Below are 19793 nucleotides of genomic sequence, written 5' to 3'. Positions count from 1 at the left end.
AGTATATACAGTTTTTGTTTATCTCGGGGTTTTTTTTTTTTAGCGGTAGTGCATTCACCAGTCGCGGTGATTCGTAAACTTATTGCTTAAGTAGTTACTAGTTAAGTCTCCATCAAACTTCGTTAGTTTTAACTTCTAAGTTCTTAGTATTAATTATTTTATATTATTGTTTATTATTATCCAAGAGCATGCTTAATTTTCGTACTTTTTAAATAATTTTAAGTTATCCAAACCATGGCTTTTTCGAGTGATGAATTGAATTTCCTCGTTTACCGATACCTACAAGAATCCGGTAAGTTCGATAACCCTTAATTATTGTTTTTTGGTTTACATTTGAATTAAATGGATATTTCGTTTAGGGTTTCAACATTCGGCATATACTTTTGGTATTGAATCGCACATTTCCCAGTCCAATATCAATGGAGCTTTGGTTCCTCCAGCTGCTTTGATTAGTATCATTCAAAAGGGTCTGCACTATACCGAAGCTGAGATATGTGTTGGAGAAGATGGATCAGAACAGCGTCTGACAGAGAGTTTGTCTTTGATCGATGCAGTGATGCCGGAAATTGTAGCCAGTCGACAGAGCCAAAATCAACAAAAACAAAGTGTGGTAAAGAACGACTCACAAGAAACCAATGGTGAAGAAGGCACTGCAACAGTAACCCCAGCTGTTACCAGTACTGAAACAATGGAACTAGATAGCAGTATTGAAATACCGGCTGAAAAATCTACTATTCTCAAGGGTCATGAATCTGAAGTTTTTATTTGTGCATGGAATCCAACTACTGATTTGCTTGCTTCTGGGTAATTATAATTCAAACATTTTTTAATACATTATTACTTACTAATTTCATATTGTGAATCAGATATTAATATAGCCACATATATTTTTCTTCAATACATTCTAAATATTAATAAATCCTATGGTTTTCTTGCATTTTATGTTTCTCATTTTAAAGAAAAAACTATTTTCAATTATAGATCAGGGGATAGTACTGCGCGTATTTGGGATATGGCTGACAGTTCTGGTTCTCCTTCTCAACTTATTTTGAGACATTGTATTCAAAAAGGAGGAACTGAAGTACCCAGTAATAAAGATGTTACTTCTCTTGATTGGAATGTATGTAACTTATTTTCTATATTTTATGTAAGTATTCTAATTTTTACTAATAACTGTTATTCATGTTTAGTGTGATGGAACATTATTAGCCACTGGGTCATATGATGGTTATGCTCGTATTTGGATGACTAACGGTAGAATATCAAGTACTCTTGGTCAACATAAGGGTCCAATATTTGCTTTAAAATGGAATAAAAGAGGAAATTATATACTTAGTGCTGGAGTTGATAAAGTAAATAATCTTATTATTTTTCCATTTTACTTTTGATTTATATTTTTTTAATTGTCTATATTAGACTACTATTATTTGGGATGCTGCTTCAGGCCAGTGCAACCAGCAATTTGCATTCCATACAGCACCAGCGTTAGATGTAGATTGGCAATCAAACAGTAGTTTTGCATCATGTAGTACTGATCAATGTATACATGTTTGTCGTTTAGGCCTTGATCGACCAGTAAAATCATTCCAAGGGCATACAGTAAGTTATTATTTATTGTATTAAAATATTAAGGCACTATGATTGCATTTCCTTTAAAAATAACAAATATTCTGTTACTTTCTAATTGAAAAATATTTTAGAATGAAGTAAATGCTATTAAATGGGATCCCCAAGGAAATCTATTAGCCTCATGTTCGGATGACATGACTTTGAAAATATGGTCTATGAAACAAGATAATTGTGTACATGATTTACAAGCGCATAATAAAGAAATATACACAATCAAATGGAGTCCAACAGGTCCAGGAACAGCCAATCCAAACATGAATTTAATACTTGCTAGGTAAGTACAATAATGAATTTATATCATACCATGGCCATTAATAATTAATATTTATTATTTACTATAAATATTACCAGTGCATCATTTGATTCAACTGTACGATTGTGGGATGTTGAACGAGGTGCATGTATACATACTCTAACCAAGCATACTGAACCTGTCTATAGTGTAGCCTTCTCACCTGATGGAAAGTTTTTGGCATCTGGCAGTTTTGACAAATGTGTTCATATATGGTCAACACAAGTAAATACTTATATATAAAAATAAATATGAGATATAATAAAAGAATTAAATTCAATAACAGTTAACTTCATTTTGTTATTAGATAAAATAATAATTTTGCTAATTTTATTTCAGAGCGGTCAATTAGTTCATAGTTATAAAGGAACAGGTGGTATTTTTGAAGTTTGCTGGAATTCTAGAGGTGACAAAGTTGGGGCAAGTGCATCTGATGGAAGTGTGAGTATATTACATACAATTGTATTCACTGTTATAAATTTAAATATTTTAATAACGTAAAATTAATAATTTAGATAATCCCGGTGTTATTAAACTTAACTAGTGTGTACAACCTAATAAAATTAAACTCACAAGTGTTCAGAATGTATTTTTTAAATTTATTTTAATTTTTGTTACAGGTATTTGTATTGGATCTACGAAAGCTCTAATTTTTTGGACATTATTTATTTTTACTTTGAGTTTTCCCTATTTTGGATACTGATTTCCAATTGTTTACTAAACAAGTAGCAATTTTCACTCCAGTTTTTATAACTTTATAATTATGGTGTTGTATAAAAGAAAAAAAAACATTAAAACAATTGATACACAGGTTGTATTAAAGTAAATTATATAAAACATATTATATGGCTGCACAATTGGTGAATATCTCTTCTCTTTTAACCATCGGATCTGTGGATTTATATGACTATTCTATTATTGTGAAACCAATTTTTTATTGCCATTAATTTTTCACAAAATTAGTGATTTATATATAAACATATATAATTTTTGTCAATAATAACCGACACTCGGCAAGATGTACATAATAAAAACAAAAATAACTTAAGTATAAAATAATAATAACCACATAAAAAAATTTTAAATGTGGAGTTGGGTTAATACTTGTACACAGTATCAAATATACATAACTTTGTATACCTTAAAATAATTTTATATTTTATTTTATCTATGATTAGGTATAACTTTATAATAGTAGTTAGAAAATTAAGCAAATATAATATTATTTTTTATGTTATAAGATGTTATATTTTATGCCTGATTGCAATTCATATTATAAATATCTTTGTTTACTTGTTGCTTTCAGAAAACTATGTGAAAATATTAAATCATTATTTTTCACTATATTAATCGATAAAAATTTTAATTTTAAAACAGTGTGTTATCTTATTATTATTAATACAATACTTAAAAATTGGTTTTTATGGTATATTTTATTTTATATTTAAAAGTAATTAAAAACTAAAATATATTTTAATTCTAAAATCAATTATAAAAATTGAGAACAAATTAATTCTGAATATTTTAAACATTACAATATAATTTATAACCATTATAAGGACGTAGAACCTGCATATGTTGTCTCCGTCTTACACATGTGCGACATAGCAAATTTTCGTTCACAAGTTTCAATATTGTGGTGTTAGTTTTGATATTAGAGCGAAGTGACCTATTATACAATTTAGAAGTAAGATTATTATCCAGGGTACAGTAGCCTTCCATTGATTTTGTTATTTTTAAGTAAGTTATGATCATTCTAAAATGTATAGTTCCAAAAAAATCATAACTTACTTAAAAATAATAATATCAATAAAAGGCTACGTGGGACCCTGGATAATAATCTTACCTTTGAATTTTATAATAGGTCAGTTCATTCTAATATCAAAACTAACAGCACAATATTGAAACTGGTGAACGAAAATTTGTTATGTTCTGTGTGTGTAAGAAGGAGACAACACATGCGGGTACTATGTCCTCTTAAGGTACTGAAGTATTAAAGTAATATAATTTTAAAATTAGATGTACTGTAATAATAAAATGTTGACTCAGTATTTTAGTATTTTATACAAACCTGTTATTAATAGCCAATAAAATAATTATTTAAGTAAACAAAAAGTTAGCATATTTATATACAAATTAAATTACAATTATTAATTGTATTATTATTAAATATATCTAAAAATTATTATTTAACATAATCTGATATATTTTAAATTATATTATCATGAATGTCATAAAAATATTTGATTTCAATTATCTTTTATTTTGTTCAAACTAAAACTGTATATTATTTTTGCTAAAATGAAATTATAATTAATTTGGCTAATGGTTATGGATTAAGATATTTTTTCATTAAACATTATTACATAAATAAAAATAATATGATAAATGGTTTCAGAAATTTTAGTTCTGTCACCAGAAAATTAATTTTGTTTGCTATATTCTGTACATTGATTTGTCTGCACACAGAATAGTTATTTATTATTATATATTTTATTTATTGAACATCTTATCAAAATTTTGTTATGTGTTTTCTGCCTTAATTTTACAGAATAATTCAGAGCAGACATGCAGTCATTGATCTTATAATTATTATTGAATATCATATTATATTTATTTTCAATAGTATTATAAAGTACCTATTTGTTATTAGATTTAAATATTTTTATTCAAATACATGATTTCATGACATATATCTTAGTATAAGTTTCTGAATTAATTGTATCAAATAATTTAGAAAATGTCTGTCTTTACATCTTTTGAAGTAGTAAAAATGCTGTGATTTTCAACTTAAAAAATGGTTTCTGGTTGCAAATTTAATCTAATTGCTATTAATGCTATTCGAGGTGTTGAAAGTAAAAAATATTTTCAGTGTATTACAAAATAACTGGAAAAATGGGAAATTTACATAAATTTGATTTTTGACAAAATCAATATTGTTTCTTAATAAAACTTTATAATGAATAACCTTAAAGAATTGACATTTTTAAAATTAGTCTAAATAGTTATGAAAATAATGTTGAATATAATTCCAGAAATACTTTTTGTGAATGTTTGAAATTTAGATTTTGACTAAATTGGATATTCATGTGTAAATAATGATTTTGCATCAAACTATTTTAGTTTTATTGATGCAATTAAACAGTACCTATTAAACCTAGTAACTTTTAACATTCTATTGTTAATTGAATTATTATTTTCTATACTCAATTCAGTTTTCAAAATATTTTAATTATAAGCATTTGACATTTTTTTAAACTCAATAAAAATGATTAGGTTATAGCAAAAAAGTTTGAAAATGTATTAAAAATTCCACATAACTTGTTCTTGTAGCTATATAAAAATTAAGAATAAATGTACACCGTTTCTTTTTATATGCATTTTAATTACCTAAATAATTTCTAATTATTCAAAATTCGCATTCCCTATAGCGATAAGGAATAACGTTATCTGTTTTTTTTTTTTTAAATCAGAAATATTTATTTCCCTAATGGTAATGGTAAATTATAAATGTACGTAAGTAGGTAGTTATTTTTAAAATATTATATTGTGGTACAGGTATATTATGTAGATTGCAAGCTACAGCCTAATATTTTTTATCAATAAGTGCATTGTGCATCTATTTTATTTTGAAAAATTTATCTTCCAGGCTTATGTAGAACTGACTATACAATTGTATTAATTTTGGTTTTGCTGTTTATAATTATAGAATAAAAAATGTATATTATATAAAAGTGGTTAAAATTTGTATGTATGTATGATATTATATCTACTCGCAACTCGCACAAAATCTAGGTATATAAACAAATTATCTTATATTTATCTTGTAATTCTTTCATTTTTTTTTTTTTTTGTAGATACCTAAATAATTTATGTATATTTATCCATAATTGCCATACTTTTTGTTCCCTAACTTTTCAAACTAATACACGTATAATTTAGCTTATTTTTTTTTCAAATTTCCTAGAACACAATGTACGTAATCACGTACCTATATGACTGACTATTTTTTCGAGGACGCAATTTACCTAATTCGATAAATACGGCGAACCGAGAAATTATTGAATCCTCTGCAGATGCATATTCCTCATTTGTGTGAAAACTCATTTCCCCTTACACTTGTTCATACTTTTGCATGTATAAAAATTAGGGTGCACGAATAAATACATTGAGACCATTGAGTGTAGTTGACTTTAAGTTGAAATTGTAAGAATGTAATGCCTAATTAAATAATATAATTTAGATTATAGGTAATGTAATAAATAATCAAAATATTAATTATATTCTTCCATTCAGTTAGCTTTGGTGGTTGTGGTTAGTCATCATTTGTCTGATCAATGAGCAAGTCGATAATTTATTTAAAGTATAAGTAGTAATAAAAAAAAGATAAGTATAAAGTTAATAGCTATATAGCCATATAGGTATCATTCTTTATACAGAATTTACTAGTAACTATTAGTAGGTACCATATTAAACACACATAGGAATATAATACGACTACAAATCTAACAATATAGGTACATAAAAACGTCAACAACAATCTTATAAATTATAAATTTCCAGTCGGAAAATAGATTTTGGTACTTTGTTGTATAGCTTGTAGGTATTCGAAAACGAATAGGTCCCTAATCGTAGATCCTAAAATGTTAACCAAATATTTGTATATAAGCATTTTCTATTCAATTGACGAAGTATGAGATTTAAGTTTTCTTTCTATAAACTTAGATTAAAAAATTTACGCTCAGTGGAAAACTTAAAAATAATTTTTTCATATGTAAAATAACGATTCCTCACTAAACGGTTTTCGTTCTTTTAGATTAATGTAAATAGTACCATCTATACTATATTAATCGTAGAAACATTCCACTGCTATTTAAATTATCATTTTCCATAAGTAGTAGGTACTCAATACAATTTTCCTAATATTTAGACTTTTTGAAGTTCTTTCCTATTTTTACGACTTTACGGGTATAAATGAATATATAAAAATGTACGCTCGACTGCTCGAAACCATACCACTGATCATTGTAATACCTATTACCTACTGGCTACAGTATACTAACTCGTACGATGGTAGATATTACCGTAGAATTAGGTATATTTGTTGTCTATCGAATTATTAATATTAAAATAATATTAATAACAAATAGAACCAATATAGTTATATAATAAAATATAACAAATGCCTATAACAATATATAGATACATCATACATATCAAGTGCGTAGCCAGAGGGGGTGTTTTGGGTAGTGGCGGCGCTAGATATTTTTTACCGGGTGAAATTTTTTTCTAGTGGGACATTTATGTATGATTACTCGATCACCCATTAATTTGTTTATACCATATTTTTAGGAAAGTATTGCTAAAATTGTTTTGGGTATAATATATAATATTTCTAAATAAATAATCAAAAAATATACCTAGGTACCTAGTTTATTATTATCACAAATTTACCACAGTAGCACTTCAAATTTTCTCAGTTTTCTTTTATTTGTACCTGTGTAACAATACATAACTTTTTTTTTTTAATGTATGAGATTTTAGAAAGTGTACCGTCAGTATTAACTCTCTTAAGTATATTTGATTCTAAATGTGGAAAAAAAGCATATTTAATTTAAATATTACAGTCAAACTTAAAATAATATAACTTAAGTCTAAAAGCTCTTTAAAGTAATTAATACTATTATATATACATATGAGTAATGATAAACAATTTCTTTGTTTACTTACATATTTTTAATATAAAATTATGGAGGGGCAAAGTCAAATGTCAGGGTGTACTTTACTACCCTGACCCTCTCGTAGCGCCGCCCCTGGTTTTTGGTGTTAAAAAAAGCCCCCTTTATATAAAACTATATGTTAAAAATGATTCAGGTTTTATCGATAAACATTGGGCGCTGGGAGCTTAGGATCTTATTATCTGAAGATTTGGCAAGAGAAAGTCGTCGCATTACATTGATGTAAATATTATTTTAATTTTTTCATTTAAATTTAATATTATTCAGTAGGTAGGTACATAATATATTTTGTTCAAAGAAATATTCAAAAGTTAAATATATTTTTTGATTTATTAATCTGACCGTATAGCTTCATGATGGATGTGTGAACACTGAGCCCCCTCCAAGTTGTATTTAAATATTAAATTAAAATAACCCCCTTTTAAAAATTTCTGGCTACGCCCTGGACGCCCGAGGTATACCCAACACTTACTATAGGAAATATATAGAATGTTATTTTACTTTCCCGGTTTTCGGGAACAACATAAGTACCTATTAAAAAAATAAAAATAACGATAAGTAAATTAATAATATTTATTAATGTAGGTATATAAATATAACTACCTAGTATTGAGTTTGATGTATTTAAATTTATTATCGTCCATCGACGTACCTATTAAATACGTATATTAGTAGTAAATATTGAAATTGCTATACATTGTACTTGAATGGGTACCTTAATGCAATTTGTAGGAAATAATAATTGTGTATAATCAACATAATAATATTATCTATGAAATATTAGCGGTAAGCAACGATTAGGTACCTACTGATTTTTTTTATTAGTAAGTTAAACCACTAATCTATGTAGGTACAGTGTTTATATCGTTTTTTATTAACATTGGTTAATCTATTTTCCTACCACGCTGTATACTATACTTGTATACTAATAATTAACTGTATACGCAACTTATCTAACCGTGTACAGACTACAAAGGTCAATCAATTGGATGCTTATTGAATTAATTAAATAATGTTATAATGTTATTACTCCACACTTACAGTAAAATATAATATACAGTTGAGTGTTCTCATAAGTGTTTTATCTTTAAACCAAACCACTACACACCTTACCTATAGTGATTATACCTACCAAAACACTACATTTTGTTTATACCTATCTACTAGTTTTAAATGTATGTTGTTCACATTCAAACTACAATATAAGTTGTAATATTCAGCGTAACCATAATAGTACACACGTTTCATTATGAAGGGAAATTTCAAGTATGTGTGCCGCTATTTTTCTAGAAGTTCTATAGATATTACACCCGAAGTTAAAAACGCTCTGAATAACCGAAAACCAGTAATTGCATTGGAATCAGCTCTTATTACACATGGATTACCATATCCAAAAAATGTAGAGACTGCTTTAGAAATGGAACACATCATAAAATCACATGTAATTATTATAAGTATAATATATCTTTACACATATATGTTTATAGTAATATAGTCTACTGTCTATTTTATAATTTATATTTTAAATTTTTTCTGTTTAGAATATTATTCCAGCTACAATTGGTATAATTAATGGCAGAGTTAAGGCCGGTATGTGTCCAGAACAGATTAATGTTCTTGGCATGCCAGCTGAGAAAAAAACAATCAAGGTTTCTCGAAGAGATTTTCCTTTTGTGCTCAGCCAAGTAAATCTCAAAATATTTTCCTATATATATTTTGAAATACTTCTATGATATTTTTAATTAAATTAAAGTCTAATTACTGATTTGTAATGTTTTAACTATAATTATAGGGTTTAAATGGGGGCACTACAGTATCCGGCACATTGGTTATTGCTAATGCTTTGGGCATAAAATTCTTTGTTACTGGTATGTACCTACCTAATCTATTTACCTGAAAATTAGGTAATACATATCTAATATATACATATTATAAATAATGCTGAAAAAAATTTAAAAATGTATTACCATTAATTAATTAATTTTTATTATATTCAGGTGGAATTGGTGGAGTTCATATAGATGGTCAAAATTCCTTAGATATAAGTGCTGATTTATTTGAGTTGTCCAGATGTGCAATAATGGTTGTATCTGCTGGTATAAAATCTATACTTGATATAGGAAGAACTTTGGAGTATTTAGTAAGTATTAATGTACTTGGTGTCATTTTGGAATAGTTATTATAAAAATATATTCCACTAATCAACTATTTAAATTTAAGGAAACTGTGGGTGTTTGCGTTGCTTCATATGATTCAAATGGGGAATTTCCTGCATTTTATACTAAATTAAGCGGATATCAGTCTGTATGTAATGTAACTTCACCCTATGAAGCAGCTGGCCTGCTAGAACAATGTCAAAATACAGGATCTGGTGTTTTGTTAGCCGTTCCAATACTAGAAGAGAAAATAAAAAGTAACTATATCTTGCATTATAAATAATTGTATAGCTATGTAAATAAGGTAAAATAATACAATATGACTAACAAATAACATGATTTAACTTTTTAAAGAAACAGAAATTGACAAAGCAATAGAAAATGCTCGTCAGATGTGTGAAAAACAAGGAATAGTGGGGAAAAGTATTACTCCTTTTGTTCTGAGTGAAGTTAGTCGACTGACAAAAGGACTTTCCATGGAAACTAGTAAAAATATAAAATAAGCTATTCAATTAAGTACCTAGGTTTTATATTTTTTTTTTTATGATTATTATTTTTTTTAGACATTTCTTTATTGAAGAATAATTCTTTGATTGGAAGTAAAATTGCATTGGAGTATTATTCAAAATTGTCTTCTACCTCAAAATCAGTTTTTGAAGTAAAAAAGAGTCTAAAAAAATCAAAAAATTCTCCTGTACGTATATTAAACTTTTAACTTTTGGTTGATATTTTAAAACCATAAATTATTATTATTGTTTTGAGATCTAGGTAGTAATTGGTGGTAGTAATGTTGACTATGTACTTCAAGTTGATGAAGATTTAAAGGTAAGTTAAAATTTATAAGTTATAACTTTATTAATTGGTAATTATAAGTTTAAATAAATACAAATAGTTAAATTTGGTAATTTTAAACTTGTTTAAAATAAATATTTATAATACTATTTAATATTTATTAACTACTATTTATGTGTTAACATTAGTAGAATAATAATATGATAGGAAAATAAGGATAGGTATTTTAGAGTATGATTAAAAACAATATTGATAAATCATTATTTTAATAATAATATTAATAATAATTATAATAGCTCTAGGAATGCTTAAAAAATAATAGTACAAAGTTTACAACATTTATTGTACAACAAACATTTTAACATTTTATTTTTAATTAAGTAATAACAAATAAAACATACCTAACCACGGTTTGCTAGTACAGTCAAACTTTTGCATACATTTTCATGATTGTATTAAAGACAATTGGGAAGCGACAAGTCCATGACACAAGAAAATAGGCTATACATAATATTAGAATTAACAGTATTATAAAATTTAGTTCCATTGGAAAACTAAAAATTTAAGATAAGAAGTATAACTATTTTATATTAAATTAGAAATAAGTAGGTTGTAATGATCTTGTTTTAGATTTTCAACAATCAAATAGTTATAATAATAAGGAAATTAGGTTTAGTTTTTAAGTACTTATATAAATTTGACTGCAAAATAAAGTTTTGAGTTCATTATATACTCATTACCATATAGAATGCTTTATAGTTCATTGTTCATTGACATTTAAAAGTAAGTACCTAATCATATTTTTGCTGGAAGTAAAATCTTTTTTTTTTAACTTGGTAGTTAATTATTTCAAAATTGTTATTTAAACATTTTTGTATATATCGAGGTATCCACTTTGAGCTACTCGAATTAAACTTCTATCGAGTTTATAGATCTTTTTTTAAGTTCATATTATCTCATATGAGATTATAATATATTATCTAAGTAGATTTATTGGATGAATGTATACCATAAGCTTTTATGAATAATTTAATTGCAAATAAGACAAATAGAATTTAATTTAATTAAAATATGAAATAAACTTGTCACCAGAAGTGTGTAAAAACTTAAAACTGTATTAATATGGCTCAAATACATTCAAGGTTTAATGAGAGTTTATAATTATTTGTTATTATATAAAATTGTGTATATAAATTCATATAGGTAATAACAATTATGTAAGATGTTTTACTTTTAAGATGTAGGACCTACATTGTAGGTACTAAAATAATACTATACTTATATCTCTTTAGATGCTTGAATAAATAGTTCAATCCCTATTGATAATCTGTTTTGCTAGCAATATTTTTCAAAATTTCATTATATTAAGATTTCCAAACTTACAAAAAATAAATGAATAAATAAATGTAAAATGATGAATTAAATAAAATCACTTTATGTTGGCAATAGATTGCAGAAAAATTGTTATTTATTATTTAGTTAAAATATTAAATAAAATATAGAAGTTTGAATCGCTCAATCTTTAGTGTAATATTTCGAAATAACATGTATTACTATAATTTATCTTTATACAATTTATTTAAGGAGTACCAAATTATATTTTACTTACAAAATTTGACTTTTTTTTTTAAAAAATATTACAATAAATGTCACTATCACAAAAAGTTAAGGCAGAATGAAAGGGTTCAATTAATAATGCAATAGAATTTGAAGAAAAAAAATATTAAATTTGAAATAGGTATCTATAAAAAAAGATATCGAGGTAATGCAAATCCTTCGAATACAACCATTGGATGATTCATAAAATTAATTCAACATAACCACAAACATGTTTTTATAAGTTGATTTTTAATCATTATACATTTCTTTTATTAATTATTATTGTTATACTTAATCAATTTATTGACATGTAGCACCATGTAGTCTACTCCAATCACATTTATGCCTAACAGTTTATTAGTTAATTAATCATTTCGATGTTTCAAATTATTTGTTTATGTACTTGTATAATGACAAATTATAATTTTATTTTTTATACTATTTTTAGTTTTTATTTTGAAATCTATTTTTATAGTATTCTTTTTCGTTTTTTTTTTTTTTTGAATAAATTATAATGTAGGTATCACGTAAAAAAATGCATCTTCCAATTTTAATAATATTTTTTGTTTTTATTTTTTATTTTTCGTTTAATAACTTTTATGCGGTTTTGGTGTCGCCAACAATGGGAATTTTTGGTTACTGTCAATCACTCGGAACCAAGCGGCTACGCATCTTCGTAGTCATATTTGATTCTTGTGTCTGGTGGTTAGTAGCCGATTTACATCTTTTAACTCGTGAAGTTCGTAGTTACTCTTACTAGATGAGCCTGTCAATCGCTTGTCATCACATAATAATAACGCACTGTGGCTATTAGTGTCTGATTCATTGCCGTCCGTGTTCGAGGACTTTACCCTGAATGTCGCTTCTATCGAACGACCTTTTAGAAGTGGTTTCACTCCATCTAAACTTCCTTCTGAAATTAAAATTAAAATGTATTAAAGGTTTTTTTGATTTATTTAATTTTGTATTATAATTTTGGGTAGGTGCACTTTAAAATTAAAGTACAATGACTTTATTTTTGTTAAGTTTAAAATAGCTGAAATAGCTCTAATAGTCTCTAATTGACGTTATATTTATAATATTAAATTTAAAAAAAAATCAAAATGTACTCCTTAAACGATGTATTATTATTCATTACGTATGCTGTATCTGGTATTCTAGTTTGAGAATTATTGATAAAAAATTATTTTTTATTTTTGTAAAGTACATATAGATATAATAGGCAATAGGCTCTTAGAAATATCGTTCTTACCTATTTGAGTGTCTTGTCTCATAGGAGTAGATACACGTACTACGCTACCATTATGTTCAACTTTTTGTAACAACTTCCCTGTAGCTTGTTGGGGTACATTGACTAATTCTAGTCGAGCTGTATCTCCATGAAGTATTTTTATTTTTTGTATCATTTCTCGAATTTCATACCTGTAAAAATAAGTATTTTAATCATGAAATCAAAAAAAAAAAATCAAGATTTTATTAGAAATTCATTTTTGTATTTTTGAAATTCTTTTTAGAATCAATTACTTACAGAATATTTCTAATCATAATAAAATGTACGTGTTAATTGAAATACGTGTCTTCGACTTATATATGACTACCTATATTTTATTTTATAAAGCTTCATTATAAAATGTTTTGATTATATTGACTAATTAAATAATCAATAATTCAGTGTAAATAAAAAAAATATTTAGAAATATTCTATAGGATCTAAGAAGACTTCTTGACATATTTATCAAGCTGTTTATTCGTAAGCATAATAGGTTAGAGTGGTTAGACCGTGTATTCTATTGAATTTATTTTGTATCTGTATCTCAAAATCAACGGTAGCGACCGCATTGTTAGAAAACTCAATAGGTCAATCTGCTCATTTAAATACAAAAGAAACAAATGCAACTTAGATATTGAATAAGATGTTGTATTTGTAGAGAAGTGTGATGAATAATGTATATTGTATATACGTAGGTACGTACTGCCTATTCGTATATATAAATAAGCCTTATTTATATATACGAATATCATTAGCCTGATGATATTCATCAATATTCTTGTTTAATCATTATTGTTACGAGTGTAAAAGTTGTCTAAAGCCTTACAGAAAAAAGTACTAAAATACTCGTCTAGATCCAGTTTACCTCAGAATGCCTAGAAAACACAGTTTCAAAAATGATATGACACAGTAACCGAGGACGAACAAGACATCGGCACTTCTTCGTATCCACGCCATCAGCGCTCGTTCACATCCGAGATAGTAGTACCGGTATGAAGGGAGCCGACACTTGATTGGCATCTCTTCCATGTTGTCGTGCTCTTCCGCTTGGACCGTGGTCAATATAGCAGTAGTTGTTGTTTGTGGCTGCCAGTAATCCCTTCGGAATGCTGACGCCACTGCTTCTGGCTTATGGTAGCAGCAGCTATCCGGTAGCACTGTCGTGTAATCGACAAAGTGTTCAACTAGAAAGTAATAAGAAAACTATTGTATTTTTGTTCAACTAATTGTTAGAACGATGATATTTTATTCATGATATAATAATTTATATACTTTTTATTGTATTATGCTGGTTACAAAAATTAATAAAATATAATATACAAGATATTATGATAAAAACACCGCGAAATTATCTTCTAAATAGAACCAAAGTTTGCGACAAATGTACGTTAAATTATACCTCCTCATTAAATTAAAATTGACCAAACTCATGTATATATTTCCAAAACTTCACTTTACTTAAACAGTAAATATGCATTATGGAAAACAGCGGGGACTGTACTACTAAAGTTGTTTCAATTCTCTATTTGCGTTTTGCTCGAAATATAATTAATTTATCTATTTATTTTATCACTATTCGCTTTCAATAAAATTATATACTTCAAATATTTGATTGTTGACAAAATATAATAATAAATAATTGATAATAATTGTCTTTTTTCGAAATATGTACGGCCTGTATATTGGTAATGCACTTTTATTAAGTATAAATTAAATGATACCTATCTCACACTTGAATGTTTGTCATAAAATCTATACTTAGTGGAAAACATATATAATAAATGCAATAACGTGGATACTTTTTATGGCATTAATACCTATTTACAATAATTATTGTAAAAACCTCTAGGCTATTTATATTGAAAAAAAAATAAAAAAAAAATTATAATTTTAATTAATACTAAATATATTATAACTATAAATAATTGTGCTATCTACGTATAAAGTATGGTATCTATAGTTATATCATAATTTATAGTTTATAATACTTTTAAAATTAGTTTATAATTTAAAATATTTCCACTAAGTTTTCTAGTAAGTTGGAACTATACAAATTCCATAATTTTAAGCAGTGCGTATTCCTATTACCTATACAAGAAATAAAATGTAATCTTTTTAAATGTTATGTATATACATTTATTTAATTTATAACTATAATTCAGTTATTTTTAACTATAATTTGTACATATTATAATATGTATAATATATATTTTACATTTTATCTATGTTACATATTAGTTTGAAAAATTAGTTTCAACTTATAATTAGTTATAAAATAATTTCAGGTATGAAATGTTGGTTTTTTTTTAAGAAATACTAATTGGTCTGTTGTTAGATTAATAACAAAAAAATAACTTCTCGTATGTATCATCATTATTATAGTGATAAAAATTCTTTTTGTATTAAAATTCTTTTTTTAAATATAGATGTATTTTATTGATCATTAAATATTTAATTTTCTTATAATTTATAGTATATTTATGCATTGGTTTCGCAATTTTGTTTTGGTTTTTTTTTATCTAACTTTATTTAACTTATCTAATAAGTGTTTTTAGTGGTAAGAAGAATTATATGTTTATTCTAAAATTTTAATTCAATGACAAAAGCATAGGTACTATGGTAAAAAAAAAGTACATGTCAATAATTTTTCTGAATTTTTCTCGTGCCGATATATATAATTATTAATATTTAATTTTTTCCTACACAGAGATGGAGGCTAGTGATACCTGGACGTATCAATGATTGGCGGAGTTTGTTTTAATAAAATTGTGTTTTAAACAAAGCGCTAGATAATCGTTGATTATCACTGTATTTATATAAATTATCATACTGTATTTTTTACGGAGATGCATGATGATAGCATTTTTTCTAAAACTTTACACACGTCTATTTAGAATTAAATGTATGCACTGTGTTTTTGTTTTAAGTCCAACTTACTTATTTATAATTTTTAAATTTATTAAATAATTGTAATATAAATACTATTATAGTTACCTAATATACTAACTACTATTGTACAATGTACTTATTGTTGTACTATTGTTATAATATATTAGTTTAAACAAATTAAAGCTCAGCTCTACTCGTTATGGTAACCAAGTTTGGTTAACGCTCTTTGAATGGTCGTTTTTCCTAGACATTTTGTCATTTTTTATTGAATTTCACTACTGTTAATTGATGGATTGATACAATAACTTAAACAAATTTTTTTTAAAAAAAATATTTTATATTTATACTTTATGAATTATGTGTATGTGTATATTGTATTGATTTAAAATTTAAATCTGCTTCTGTTTTTCGGGTAAAAGCTTGAAGGTTTTGTCTTAAAATATTCATTCGGACCCCTCTATATAGCCATAATTTGTATTGATTTTTTGTTATTTTGATACAATTTAGAAAAAAATAAACCTAGAAAAGTACTCGATTTTCAACGATAATATGTTTTAATATTAAATGGATGCCGATTAGTGGTACATTTTTACATAGTTAGGATTTTAAAATTAGTAATTTTATTTTTACTTATACAATTTTTATGACATTTAATACAATACATACTTATTTATTTATTCATTTTATATTACCTTTTATTCAAAACTTAAAAAAATATTTGTTTAATGAATTGCTGAAATTTTGAATTAGGTATTTTAAAATTTAGTTATTTTCAAAATTATTATTAAAATAAATGTATTATGTAAGTAGAAATACCTAAAAACTTTATTTTATTTTATTTTTTATAGGTAAAGTTATTATTTTTAGAAGATTCTATGTGAATTGTAAATGTAGAATTTATGTGTGTGGTGGGGGGTGGAGGCTATAGTCTATTATAACCAAATAATGTTTCGATCTTGTGGTATACAGCATAATATATTCAAAAACGTATCACAAAAATATGCTCGATAATTTTTTATTTTCTTCTGTCAGTCCTTTAATTAATACTCAATTTTGTTTAAAAATATATTAAAATAATATAATATTTTGATAATTTAAAAAATTCTATGATGTATTTTGAATGTTTAACACGAATAAAAAATATTTAATAACCTAATTAATCTAATTTATTTACATAATTTATGTTTATTTAAATTATACAAATAACTCATTTAGAGACATTTTTAAACAGTTTAATCTTCGTTGTAATTGTCAACTATAATATAAATTGACTTCATTAAATTAAATTAAATTTTTTTGTTGATAAGTAGTTAACTTACGTATGATAATATTAACATACATCTTTGAAATAAATTTAGACTTTAAGTACATATACCTAAATTAAACAAAATAAAATAAAAACACTTTTAAAACCAGGCATTTTATTAAGTAATGAGGTTCTTAATTAGTGTTAATTTTTTCAAAGTAAATATTGAATAAAAATACATATTTATTCATCAAACTAGTTATCTCTTATATTATTAAACATATAGATAATAAAATAATTTTTATGTAGGTATATGAATAAATTTGTTATTGTTATATTATCATATTAGAAGGACTCTCTTGTGATACGCCTATGCTTTTCAAGTTTTATGTATAAAAAATAAAATTAATTATCATGGAAAGTGTACATTGAATACAATATAATTGTATTCTAAATAGTGGTCCAACGAGTATGACTTACAGCCGTCGAGAAAGTTCGAAGATATAGGTCTATTATAAGGCTGTATGCAATAAATGCTGAATAATTAAGCCTGTATATTCCGGTAACCATTTATAACACAAGAGACATTGTAATTAATAACGTAGCTTAACTAGAATTTCTAACGAGGTTTAGAATCATAAATCTCTTACAGAATTTAGGTTTTTGAAAATGTGTCATACATTTTTTCATCATTTTGTTTTTACTATTTTAAAAGTAGTAGAATAAATAAAAATTATATTATTTTGTATCTATATGCATTATGCATAGTTTATATTTTACTTTATAAATTAGGGATACAATTGTTTATGTAAATATTATTAAATTAATTTCGCTATACCTATAAAACATAATACAGTGATATCGGATTTAAGATTTCTAGAGATCGAAATTATTGTACATTTTGGTATGTAAATTAAACATAACGAGTCACCGCTTAAAAATGTATCCATAAAATTAATTATCAGCAATCATTAGTGCTTAGTAATAACTATATAGTTAAATAATATACTTTTAATAATAAATTAAAATTACTCAAATGTAACTTAATTTAATATAGAAAATAAGTTTATTATTATATAATGCTAATATCATGTAAAGTAGAGTAGTTGCTAAGATTAGACTTTAAATGTTTAAATGTGTATCATTTATCATAACTTATATCATATATCGATATCGATTTGTGTGCGTTTCAGCGTATTTTCGTAAAAATAACTTACAACTAAAAATATTTGCTGGAAGAAGAGCAGGTCGTGTGAATAGATGGCATCAGTCTATATAAACGGTTAATGGTAGGTACTCACCAGTGCACCACAATATGTATATACAATGTATACATATACAATTGATCGCGTTGAAAAGTCGTTCGTTATTATATAATATATGCGTACGAATATATTTTATTGCGGGGTATTTGGGTTGAAATTGTATTTGAAACTTTGGAGTCAAGAATATTTTATCTGGTGTAAATAATACATCGTCCTATTAATTTATTTTCAAACGTGAAAAATAAGTATATTTATACACACTCCCCTACGGCCTACGTACGCATAATAATAAAATAATAATAATTTGTGAACTTTGTGTGACCCAATGAGGCAAGTCCTATAATGGCTTGTGGGTGTGGGCACGACGATGACGATGTCGATTTTTTGTATATCTATGTATATATGTGATGCATATATAGACATTGTGTGCCTCCCACAAAACAAAATTAAATCATGACATGAAAAAAAGTTCGGGGACATATAAAAAATATATTAACTAACTAGTATTGAAAATCTACAATGTCAATCTAAAGTAGTATATAAAAAATATAAATATAGTGTGACTGTATGTCGATCCATATTATTGCGCGTAGTGCAAAATTGGGGGGAGGTTCATGTGGTCACTTGAGGGCATTATTTTAAAGGTGGCCAATTTTGATGGTTCCTACATGTTAAGATATGTTTTATAATTATACCTAGTTAAAAATAAGATAAAACAATTTAAAACATCTTATTCTTGTTATTTTATATCTATAAATTAATTTTTTCGATGAGTACGACCTTAATATATTCAGTCACTAAATATTATTTACTATCTAACCGTGGAAACTGATATCAAAGTAATCAATTATAATAGTTTAATTTTAGAAAATTTTAAAAGAAAAATAATTAATTTAGTATATAATATAGTTGAAACA

General features: G+C 25.6%; 3 protein-coding genes across 5 annotated transcripts in view; 2 read left to right on the top strand and 1 right to left on the bottom strand.

Annotated features, from left to right (window-relative positions):
• The first annotated feature begins 45 nt into the window (after nucleotides 1–45).
• LOC132929599 (F-box-like/WD repeat-containing protein TBL1XR1) lies at nucleotides 46–3161 on the top strand. The gene is made up of 9 exons (XM_060995065.1): nucleotides 46–292; nucleotides 360–804; nucleotides 982–1120; nucleotides 1191–1352; nucleotides 1417–1599; nucleotides 1701–1903; nucleotides 1981–2146; nucleotides 2261–2362; nucleotides 2542–3161. Exons 1-9 carry the CDS (start codon nucleotides 235–237, stop codon nucleotides 2569–2571), a joined length of 1488 nt encoding a protein of 495 aa, XP_060851048.1. The 5' UTR covers nucleotides 46–234; the 3' UTR covers nucleotides 2572–3161.
• Nucleotides 3162–8705: 5544 nt separating this feature from the next.
• LOC132930169 (uncharacterized) overlaps nucleotides 8706–19793 on the top strand; it is a 134130-nt gene continuing 123042 nt past the window's right edge. The window contains exons 1-8 of the mRNA XM_060995885.1: nucleotides 8706–9100; nucleotides 9201–9344; nucleotides 9452–9527; nucleotides 9657–9799; nucleotides 9880–10072; nucleotides 10170–10301; nucleotides 10379–10509; nucleotides 10584–10640. Coding sequence (XP_060851868.1) covers nucleotides 8909–9100; nucleotides 9201–9344; nucleotides 9452–9527; nucleotides 9657–9799; nucleotides 9880–10072; nucleotides 10170–10301; nucleotides 10379–10509; nucleotides 10584–10640 — 1068 coding nt within the window. The 5' untranslated portion in view covers nucleotides 8706–8908. The remainder of the gene's footprint in view (nucleotides 9101–9200; nucleotides 9345–9451; nucleotides 9528–9656; nucleotides 9800–9879; nucleotides 10073–10169; nucleotides 10302–10378; nucleotides 10510–10583; nucleotides 10641–19793) is intronic.
• LOC132930172 (uncharacterized) overlaps nucleotides 10857–19793 on the bottom strand; it is a 101767-nt gene continuing 92830 nt past the window's right edge. For all 3 annotated transcript variants that reach the window (XM_060995889.1, XM_060995887.1, XM_060995888.1), the window contains exons 3-5: nucleotides 14342–14660; nucleotides 13459–13628; nucleotides 10857–13119 (exon numbers count right to left, since the gene is read on the bottom strand). In XM_060995889.1, coding sequence (XP_060851872.1) covers nucleotides 12887–13119; nucleotides 13459–13628; nucleotides 14342–14660 — 722 coding nt within the window. In that variant the 3' untranslated portion in view covers nucleotides 10857–12886. The remainder of the gene's footprint in view (nucleotides 13120–13458; nucleotides 13629–14341; nucleotides 14661–19793) is intronic.

This window comes from Rhopalosiphum padi, chromosome 4 (genome assembly GCF_020882245.1).
Source record: "Rhopalosiphum padi isolate XX-2018 chromosome 4, ASM2088224v1, whole genome shotgun sequence".
In the NCBI taxonomy this organism is placed as follows: Eukaryota; Metazoa; Arthropoda; class Insecta; order Hemiptera; family Aphididae; genus Rhopalosiphum; species Rhopalosiphum padi.
Note: the sequence above shows the minus strand (reverse complement) of the source record. Positions and strands in the feature narration are given on the sequence as shown.